At 30.4% G+C, this 11,383-nt stretch overlaps 1 protein-coding gene across 2 annotated transcripts in view; it reads left to right on the top strand.

Moving 5' to 3' along the window:
* LOC106466542 (growth hormone-regulated TBC protein 1-A-like) overlaps nucleotides 1-11,383 on the top strand; it is a 42,997-nt gene that overhangs the window by 20,565 nt on the left and 11,049 nt on the right. For both annotated transcript variants that reach the window (XM_013926834.2, XM_022394572.1), the window contains exons 2-5: nucleotides 3,560-3,711; nucleotides 8,078-8,124; nucleotides 8,964-9,075; nucleotides 9,872-9,996. In XM_013926834.2, the coding sequence (XP_013782288.1) occupies nucleotides 3,560-3,711; nucleotides 8,078-8,124; nucleotides 8,964-9,075; nucleotides 9,872-9,996 (436 nt within the window). The remainder of the gene's footprint in view (nucleotides 1-3,559; nucleotides 3,712-8,077; nucleotides 8,125-8,963; nucleotides 9,076-9,871; nucleotides 9,997-11,383) is intronic.

Here is an 11,383-nt window from a genome sequence, read left to right as displayed (position 1 = left end):
TAAGATGGTCACAAAGTTACGGCAACAATGTGTAATTGAACTGAGTATTGTTGAAGTTGAGCACGTGAGACGTTTGTTGAGAATTATAGCGTTTGTTATAGCGCGACTGTTGAAATTAAGAGTATCGCAAAGTTGTATTCGGAAAGAATAAACCAGTTTTATTTAAGAAATGATTTGTGTCGCTAAAGTTTCGTCGGAACGAATTTACGGAAAATTAACTAACGAACAGAGATGTAACAGTATTATTTTATGTACTTTTCATCATGTCTCAATTTATCTATGTTTTGAGGAGTCTGGTTATTCAATTTCTTGCTCTTCAATGTACATTTTACCCAAATTATTAATTCATTAGCATCCTATCTACATCAACTGGTTATAGATTTCTTTCAGTATCCAAATGACTGGTGGTTTTTGGCTTTTTACCAGAAACTTTTGCTAACTAGTAAATACCTGAAAGATACTCAACATCATAATATCCATAGGTTGGGTAGTGAAGGAAGCCAAATCCCACCTTCAACCATGATAGATGATTGGTCTTTTATTATAAACAAATAACATGTTAGTAACTACAAGCTTCTCACATTTTTCATGGCTAGCAGATAAGCTTTTTTTTTGGTCATAGAATGGTCTTTTTATTCTGTGCCGTTTGATCATACTTGTCAGATGTTTGGATGATAAGGCCCTTTGTTTCTACTTAAAAGTACAATTAGTAATATTTTGGTTTTCTGTGCTGTTCTGAATCTGATTTCTTTAGATGTGGGTGCAATGGTCTTGGATTGTTCAAGTCACATTTTTTGCCATTCTCCCATTTGAATCTTGACAAAGATGCACAACAAAATCTATATTAGCTGTTGCCGTGTTCTGCTGGTAGCTTGTTTCCATATTCCACAATCTTAATTCCATGTAATCTTCTATATTGTTGGTGATATTTTCAGCATCATTTCTTGTCGATTTATTGGATTGCCCAATCATGCAGGAGTTTTGTTGAATGCTTACTAGTCTAAATGGCAAGACTTTTCTACACTTGTCATCATAGAGTGAATCCTGTGTTTTTTTTACTACTCTTGAAATGTGTGGTCTGTTTTTTTCCTGCTCGAAGAAAAGGGTTTATCAGTTTCTGCTTTTCAAGATTACAGGGAGTTATCACATTCTGCATTACAAAAGTACAGGGTTTACTGAATCACTCATTGGAGTCATTTTACTCGGACAGCTGTAGATGCTGATTAGTATGGCTATTTGGGTTATACATTCTCATTATTCTGGTAATGATAACATTTTGTTTTTACAAGCTTGTGGTTTAAAGTCTAATTGAATGAGATACCTTTACCTTTGAACAATGATTTATTGTTTTAGAAAATGTGTTTATATGAAATTGGATAACTATTAGGTAGTAGTTAGAAATAGAACTATATATAACTGTCTGACAGTGATTTTGTTCAGAGACTCTACCAGTGTAGGGGTGTGAAATACATTATAAAACATGCCAGATTATTGACTGAGTGAGATTTGTATGCAACATTTTGTTACATTGGATGTTGTGGGGTATCATACTCCCAGAAATTTTCTTTGGATGCCAAAATTTGATACCATATACTCTAAAAGACTACATTAGACATCCATGTTCATGTATTTATGCAGTGGCACACTTATTTAAAGGATGTCATCTACTTGCAATTAACAGTGTCAAACTGCAAAGTATGTGATTAGTCTATCATGTACTATTTATTTATCCAAGGCCCTATCAGTTTCAGCTTTGTCTTGGTTAGATTACCAAGGGCAAATGTAGTTGTGTCTTCACCACTGTATAAATTTCTGTAGTATTATTAGCTCTGAAGACACAACAAAAATAATTGCTTCTGTAATATTAAATCAATAGGAATAAATAAACAATGATAAATTAATAAAAGACAATACTGAGAAAGGGAAACTTTGTATGTGTGTTGGAAGAAATTTGTGAGAATTTTTCTTGTAGTCTTGGAAAGGTTGCATTAAATTAGTCCTATAAATCAGTTTTGTGAACAGTTGACTTTTTTTTAAGGCATTAAAAATTTTTGTTTCCAGTTTCTAACTGACCATAAAATTTTTTCAGTGATTTTTGAAAAATTTTGACATGGGCTTGAAAATCTATATTGCGTTTTGAATCCTTGTAAATCACCTGTAATTATTGCAAGAGTAAATCAAGACCATTGCTAGTTAATCTATACCATCAGTGTAGCTTCATGTATTTTTGTTCAGCCATTGCCACAACTCTTTGAAATATTTGGAATATATTGGCACTGTTTGCAACACTCCGGTGAGCCCTAAGCAATATTGCACACACAGTACAGTATCCTGAGACTGCCAAGTTTTTGCATGGGACTTCTAAACTTTATGCCCTAGAGGTCCTGGACTTTATGCTTTTGCAAGTTTCAGATTATAGAAATTTTAAAAGGCAGACAAGGAGGAAGGAGAGAGATCAGTACATAGAATTACACAGGCCTGTGAATTTAAGCTTTTTAAAAGTTGTTTTGGTTTTAATAACAGATTTTCTCATAATTCATATAAGAGAACTGATAAGAGTAAAAGTATCTTTTAAACTATGATTTTGTGCCAAACTTTTGATATTTCAGACAACCATTTAAAATATGGTAACTGCATACTCTCTGTTGCAATCACAACCAACATATTGTTATGATGCAAACATACTACAGTCTTACTACTGTCCTAGTCTTATAGCACTATTTACTTATGTTATAATGGATTAGAAGTTTAAGATATGTACTTTTATTTATGTGTGAATCCAGAAAGCTTGTCGTAGACCAGGATTCTGAGACTCTTTGCCATCAGGGCTAAAGTTCCAAGCAGTCTCATTCTCTTTCTGGCTATTAAGCCAACATTTTAATTCAAAAATCAAAATATTACATATCTATAAATGTCAAGAAAAAGACCTTTAAATGAAAAATGTTTTATGTTATAAACAAATCTGTGAAAATTGATGAACCAATTTTGATGTTAACTTTTTTAGTCGATTCACATTAAGAGAATCCTTAGAACTAACACAGTTATTCATTATAAATAGTTCAAAATATTTATTATAAAATCATTGTAATTTATAATGAAAGTGCTGTTTTTTTAAGGTAAAAATATTAATTTTCTAAAACGGTTAGTTTTGCTCAAAAATCCTTGAGTTTAATTGTGGACAAGTTTTATTCTCATCACATATTTATTACATATAGATATATTAGATATATTTCACATACTCGTTTAAAGCCTTTTTTTGTGTTGGAAGTGTTAAGTCTTGCATGACTTAAATGGAATGAAGGCTGTGTAGCTTTTAATTTTTCAACTTGCATTACTGGGCAGCACAAAAGTACTTTTTCAGGAGCAGAATTAATGTTTTAACTATTATGAACCTTTAAAAAAACATTCATTAAAAAACATATAGGAATGCTTTGTGTGAACACACATGTACAATTTACTTCTGAGTTAAAAGTGTATAGTCAAGTTTATAAAATATATCTTTCCAAATTCGTTTCGAGAAATTGTTTTTCAAAAACTGTCTCTTAATTGCATGATGCAGTGTCGACCCATATGGATTTGAGAGACCTGATGACTTTGATTATGAATCCTATGATGATTTTATGTCCAATTACTTGGGAATACTAGCACGACGTGCAAAAAAATGGGAAGATTTTCTTGGTATTGAGAAAAATGTGAAGAAAGGCACAAAAGGTAAGCCTTAATTTGTATATTAATGCTGTATTTCAGCCACAAATTCCTGGTCCTTGCATGTCTAAAATGTTTTATAAATTTGGAATGTAAACAAACATGAAAACCATTGGAAAAATGTTTTGATTTTATCAATTCCCTTTTGAATTTTCTTTCAATGAAAGGAAACAAGTATTTGTGTCAAGAAAACAGAGTTTCTTCCTTTATAACTGTATTAATTGTGTATCAGAGGTCAGTTGAAAATTTATAATTATTTTTTTCCTTTGCAACAACAAGAGGCAAGTTTTATACTAGATTGAAACTCTTCTATTGGTGTTAATGATTATATACAAAAGTATGCAGGCTTAACAGAAAAGTTAGGATCAGAAAAGAAACCCAATAACCCAAACACATTGGAAAATTACATTTTCCCTTGTTGGGAAGATTAACATGTACTCTGATGGAGGAAAGAGCTAAAGCTATTAGTGTTACTGATAACTTTTATTTTAAGAAAAAAATTATATATGAATAATGATGTACATGTACTAATAGCATAAATATTTATTTTATTTTTCTCTTCTACAGCCAAATACATCTGTAATTGTGGTAGATTTACAAATAATTAAATCCACATGTAATGAAAATTGTTGCTCCATTCTGTAATGCTGTGTCATAATATTATGAGAGTCTGGTTGAATCAAAGTAAATACTGATACATTTAACTACCTAGAAAAACACAGCCATCTAAGTAAGTATCAGAAAAAAATGTCTGTTATATCTGCTATTTCCAAGTACAGGCTTCAATGGACAAGTAAGAAAGCATTCTTCTGAAAATCTAGAGAAACAAATTGTATATTAAAGCTCATTGCTGATGTATTCATGGTAACTGGATTGAATAGTTCATTTTATCTACAGCAGTTGTTCCCAACTGCTGGTCTGCAAGATGATTGAAAAGAAAAATGTGTATTTATATTCTAAGCTACTGAAATATATTGTTTTACAATATGATTTAAAAATACTTTAAAAAATTAATATTGTACAAACTGTGTAATTTTGAGATCAGAAAAGGTTTGGAACCACTGATCTACACTATTAACACACCACCAGAAACAGTTAAAGAATGATTGGAATTCATAATATTTCAGCTAGACAAATTAAAACCATGGTTATAAAATTGTTTTAATTACTTCTTCAATTCATTTTTATGAAGACAAGTATAATATAAAATTTGTAAATTTTATAAAGACAAGTAGGGATTGATATATATGTAACCTAGCTAGCTATAGTAATGTAGAAAGTTTTAATGCTACAGAAAGTATTGAAACAAGAAAGTCAAAACAACAAAAATGAGTTACTTAAAATTTAAACAGATTTTATCCCTTCTTTGGCAAATCACTAATTATGTTAGTCTGAGCTCAAAAAGGGGTAAAACATTTTAAATTTTAAGTAACTCAGATTTTGTAGGTTTGGTTTTTTTGTTTCAATACATTCTGTAGCAGTAAAACTTTCTATATTATTACAGCTAACTTTAAAATTTTTTTTATTGTACTTGTTTGTTTCCTTTTTATTGGCTATGTTTTTGTGCGCAAGCAATACAAAGTGTGAGGCACACATATACCAGATTTGATTTTATTACTCATCAGGATCTCTATCAACCTACCATCAAATCTAATTATATGCCCAAAGTAACGCATTGTCCATTTTATGTGTGTATATACAAGTATCATTTTTTGTACAAGAAAAGAATCATTGGGACCCCAGACAGAAGAGTCTGTGAAAGGATTAGAGTGATAATGTTTGACATTTTTTTGTATGCCTGTATAAACATGTATATAGTGCTTTAAACAGCTTTATAAGTACAATAAGCTTTAGTTTAGCTCAGCCATTACTACGAAATAGTCATTGTTAATATTCAGACATTTTAAAGGTGGTTTTTAAATGGGTGATTTTTATGGCCAGCATTTTGTTTCATCAAAATCCCTACTGTTAAGTACTGTTGTACTTAGTGATTAGGCATGTATTGATTTGTATGTATTATAGACATACAGACATCATCATAAGGCTTCTTGTTCATAAACTTAGATGTAATATTTAAATTTCTAAATATTCTCATAAAGTGTTGCATGAGATATTCTGCAAGAGATGTTGATTATTGAGGAATGAAATTTACATTGCTTTTTGGTTTTCAGTAAATACTTATGGAAAACTAGAATAGACAGGATAATGTAGCCTAATGTGGCTATTCGTTCCCTTGTATTAGGTTGATAACTTCAGCAGATAATTTCAGATTAGTTCCTTCAATATCATCATTTACCTTTGGTTTTGGACTGAGTTCAGATATAGAACATATACAAGATTCAGAGAGAGTAAACAGCTTTTATCTCTTATGTAAAAGCAACTGCTTGTCTTTTCATCTAAAACACATACACTGTTATTTCTATTAAATAAAGATTATTTTCACTGTGTATGTCACATTTGTATTCTTGTAATTTCTTTCAAAAACTCAGTTTTAGTTCATAGAATTGGAAATTATTTATATATGTATATATATGTTGGTCTAATCTTCTGTTAAACTTTAGACCTATTTCATTCACTCTTGGGGAAATTGGTTTTACCTGAGAACATGACAACTACTTCATTGTCAAAATTAGTTTTTCCTGAGAATACAACAACTACATGGTTGTTGTCAAAAGGAATGAGCTGTTATATTCAAATACAAATAACAGTGGCTGTCATTCCAAGTGTCAGTCGTAAATAAATCCAATTTCATTTAAGTTCTTCTGCAGGTTATTGTTCTTTGCCTCATATTTAAAGCAAAACTTTTGAAGAGTTTATTTTCTTCAATATTGATTAGCTCTCCATAATTAATAGAAATGTTGTTTACATAATTACAGACTAACTAACATTAAGCCTTATAAAGTTAATAGCTAATATTACTAGATGAATTTAAGTTAATAAGTAGATAAAATCTAACAAATTAAGTTTAGTCAGTTGTTAAAGTTTATGATAGATCTATGTTCGTCCAATATTAAGCTGCCTAACATTACATAATTCAAACTAACTTCTAAAGTAGACTAGCATTAATTTAACTAATTGTACAAAAACCACGTGTTTTCAGATTCTGAGAATTTTTCTCAATGCAGGGCAGGCTTATTAGAATCTACATTAACAACTTGTACAGTAGAATTTTACAATGGTAGATTCTTTTCTGTCCGTAACTAATAATATTCCCTGGTATCAGTTAAATTAATCAAATAGTCTTTAGGCTTTTGGGTAACAAAACCACTTAATATCTTGCAACAGTCTATAGTACATGTTTTTGGGCTTTAAATAGATATAGTGTTTTAGAAAATTTTGACTTTGTTGAAAAAGTTATCTCTATGTGTGGGAGCTAGGTTGGCTCAGATAGAAAACTGGGTAGATGGAAAAAAGAAGAGAGTTATTATAAATGGAGCTCAGTTAAATTTGGATTAATGTCATGAGTGGGATACCTTAGGGTTCAGTGTTAGGATCTTTGCTCTTTTTGACTTTTTTCACTTTGAGATTAGGTAGAAAGGAAGCACTGGAAGTGGGGAGGAAGGGTGTGAAGTGTGAATGGAGATAAGTATCCATTGAAAATATATTTTCAATGTAGGAAAATAGTAACTTTTGATATGATATCTTACTTCTCACATAATAGCTTGAATCGCACATTGACTTGGTGGAGGGACTCGTGTCAAATTTACATAGATGAGCACCCTTCAGAAAGTGTCTGAAGAATGGCAATTGAGTGTGATTTCTCTTGTTAGAGGAACACACTCATGGGAGTCCACACCATATTTGAACTAGGTATATTCTTTGCCCTTGATGAATTATTGTGTCGCTAAATGGGTGGCAAAGAGGCACATGTGAAAATTAGTTGAACATGCACCAGGTATAGAGTGGATAGAGTGCTTATTTGTATGCTACAACACAGCTGAACCACATACAAACATGGGGTAGGTGGGAGTTTCAAGACTAGTGGTGAGTGGAAACATTTGTGCATATAGAGGGCTGCACTGAAGATCAAAAGCTATTATGTGAGGGGAGGTAAATACCTATTGGAAATATATTTTCAGTGTAGGAAAATGTTAACTTTTCTAACAGGGTAGTTAGCCTTTGAAATGGGTTGCTTTCAGATGTGACAGGAGCAGTTATTTTAAGGGAGTTTAAAAGGAAAGCTTGATAAATATTTGAATGATAAGGGTGGCTTTGAATTTATTTTCAGTTTAATGTAGTGGATGAGATGGCCTTGATGGACCAAAAGGTGCTCTTGTTGTCCTTTAATGTTATGTTATTGATTACAACTTTATTTTTAAAAATGTTTAGGAGCTATTGTACTGTTTTACACAGCTTTTTTTCTTTCTTTCAGTAAAAAGGTATATAAGAAAAGGAATACCACGTGAATATAGAGGTTTGGTGAGTATTAAAGCATCGTGGTTAAAACTTAGGTTCATTTTAGAAATATAGGTTTGATGAGTGTTCAGTATCCTGTGGTTAAGATTTAGATCAGTCAATTTTAGTGAGAGAGAGGAAAAACAATTCAGATTAGTTTAATTACAAATAAAAATGTCTAACATATGTGAATTTTCAATCTTAGAGTGGAATGTATTATTCTGTAATCATTGCAATATATTAAACATATATATTGATAGAAGATATATGGCCTTTTTTACTACTCTTAAACACCAAACAAACCTAATACCAAGGTTTTGAGATATTGGGGAAAAGAAGGTATTGAACATTTTGTGACTGTTGAGAGACTATTCATATAGAAGTTACTGAAACTTTTGTTTATATATTTACTTGTTTTATATAGTTCTAATATTTTACATCAATTAGGTCTAGGAAAATGGGTGAACTATTAGTATAGAAGAATACTGAAATGTTATAAATCTACAAAATGCCAGGATGTAGGACAGATATCTTTGTTATGAAAGTTACATTTATTTCTTCGAAGCACTTTTTTGTAATGAAAAGTGATAGTATATTATGAATTATACTGTGCATTTTGCAGTATGAAGTGTATTAATATTGAGTTTCTTAAAATTAATACAAGTATATATTAATGTTCACTGTTAGTAAATTCTTGTTGATGTTATTATTTGTGTGTATATTATAAAGTATCTGAAAAAACCTAGAAGATTTAGAAATATTGAAATTACAAAAAAAATTACAACTTGTATATAAATAAGAGATTTTTTGTGTTAATAAAAAAAATTGTTTTTATTTACTAATTATTGTATGATGATTGCTAGGTCTGGATGGAGGTTAGTAAAGCTCAAGATCTGAAAGATGCAGATCCAAACCTATATTTCACTCTTCTTTCAATGCCTATTCCACCAGAGATTGTGGAATCTATAAAAATAGGTGAGCAGTCAAGTGACTGTGATTTTCGTAAGAGCATTTTTTCCAGTTAGAATTAAACTTCTTGATGAGTTTAGGTGAAAAGAACTGTGAATAGGTAAAGTTTGATGTGTTGTGTCTTCGTTTTGGAATAAAGAAGTTTAGAGAAAGATGGGAAAACCAAGTTATTAAAATGAGTACCATAAAAAGCATAGAATAAGTAGGTGGGAATACATATGATAAATTCCATATTAACTCCTTAAACCCGAGTAGATGCTACCAGCAACCAGCTGAAAATCCAGATTTACCCATTGGATGGTGACAGTGTTCGATACCAATTTTTGTCTCTTTGGCTGAAAACTAATCCAAACCATACTATTATACATCTTTTATAAATAGACCAGAAATTTTGTAAGTATGGTGATAATTACTAGGACTATGAAAGTAATTGTGGGTTTAAAAAGTTAAACTAATAGAGTAAGGACAGAAAAAAAGTGTCATAATAAACATAAAATTTTAAAAATACCAGGAAAACCAAAGTATTATAATACATACCATAAATTTCTTTAAGTTTATGTATGATACAATTATTTTCATTTGAATTGGAGGGTTTTAAGAATTCTCTGGAATTTTGATCTATATTATTTAACTTATTGTTTATAAAAATATGGTGGTGAAAGAAAAATAATTCATTATCTGATTATTTTCTTGCCAAAAATGTATTAATTTTTGCATTAAATAAATCATTTTTATGGTGTCTTGGAAACTAAGTTTAGCTTTGCCCTTGTTTAAAGTTTATGACTAGTTCTGAATATTTCAGACATACCACGAACATTTCCTGATAACATTTATTTCAAAGTTGATTCCCTTGATGGGAAACGACAGCCACTCTACAATGTTCTTGTTGCCTTTGCCCAGAAGAATCCATCAGTTGGATATTGCCAGGTTAGTAGTTATAAAACTATGATGAAAAACATTGTTTTTTCAAACATTTTCTCCAGATCATCTCTTATGACTCGTCTGTTGTTTCCATTCACTGTTACTAACACACATTGAACATATTTGAATGATGAGATTTTTTTATATTAACATTATTTTTTGTAAAAGTGATTACACTTTCTCTTCTTGATTTGATGAATAAAACAATTCTTTATACAGAAAAAAATATTTGGTAGAAATCTAATTACATGATGAAAGGGTTAATAAGCTATGTAAGTACGATGTTTGAATGTTATGCATGTATACATAACTATGAACAAGATTGAAGTCAAAAATAAACTGATGACAATACATATGCTTTAAAGTTTGGAATTTGAAGTAATCAAGTATCAACTCTTTTATGCCTAGATGTGTACGATGTGCCTCTAGGGCAAAATTTTACCATTAAATTTTAAAAAATGATAGATAATATGATCTTGCACTCCTTTTCTACATACAGAAAATAATAAAATATTTATGAGTTGAACATAATTATACAAAAAGTTTTATTTATTATTTAATTTTATGCATAAAAATTATAAAAAAAAATCACAAATTTTTATTTTGAGTTGATTTTAGTGAGCTGCCAATGAAATCATTAATATTTGTGAATTTCCTGAAATTTTTCTGAACATAATACAGCAAGGTCAGGCACAATAATTTTGGACAAAATAGAGCTAATTTGCCCTTGTAACTCAATTACAAGTGTAGTTTTATTGATTTTTAGTCAGCTACTGTTTTACAGCCTTATTTGTCACGATGTGATGTAACTGCTCATATCTAAGCTTCATGAAATGTATTGATCTAAACATGTCATGGAAGCTATTTTTACAATGTTTCAATGCTAAAAGCCAAAAAGGCTTTCAGTTTAACAGAGATTTGGGTAGAGCTTTGAGCAAAGTGATAAAAGCTTAGCTTATTGATAAGTTGCTAGAAGAAAAGGATTTTGTGAACAGCTTCCACTACAATTGCAGTCTTGATTTTTTAAAGCTTACTTAAAGCATGCTTTATTATTTGGTACTTCATTTGAATTATGATGTTGAAACAATAGGAAATGTTTTTGTGGAACAAAAAGTAGGCTAGGTAAATCATTTTGCACATGCTCATGTCAAGTTTTGATTTGCTGACAAAACCACTGTGTTAACATCTATTTGCAATAGACCATATCAGCCTAAGTAACTGATTGAATGATCAAAGAAAAGTGTCAAAAATAATTAAAAAACAAAAACATCAATAAGATTCACCTGTGGGTACAATAAAAAAACACTGGAATATCAGACTTATATGTACACAGTGTGGTCACAAGTAAATAGACACCACTTTTCAGAAAAAATGAAATTTTTCAGTCATATTC

This window comes from Limulus polyphemus, unplaced genomic scaffold (assembly GCF_000517525.1).
Source record: "Limulus polyphemus unplaced genomic scaffold, Limulus_polyphemus-2.1.2 Scaffold2295, whole genome shotgun sequence".
Taxonomy (NCBI): domain Eukaryota; kingdom Metazoa; phylum Arthropoda; class Merostomata; order Xiphosura; family Limulidae; genus Limulus; species Limulus polyphemus.
The sequence above is the reverse complement of the archived record's forward strand: the minus strand, read 5'-3'. Positions and strand labels throughout refer to the sequence as shown.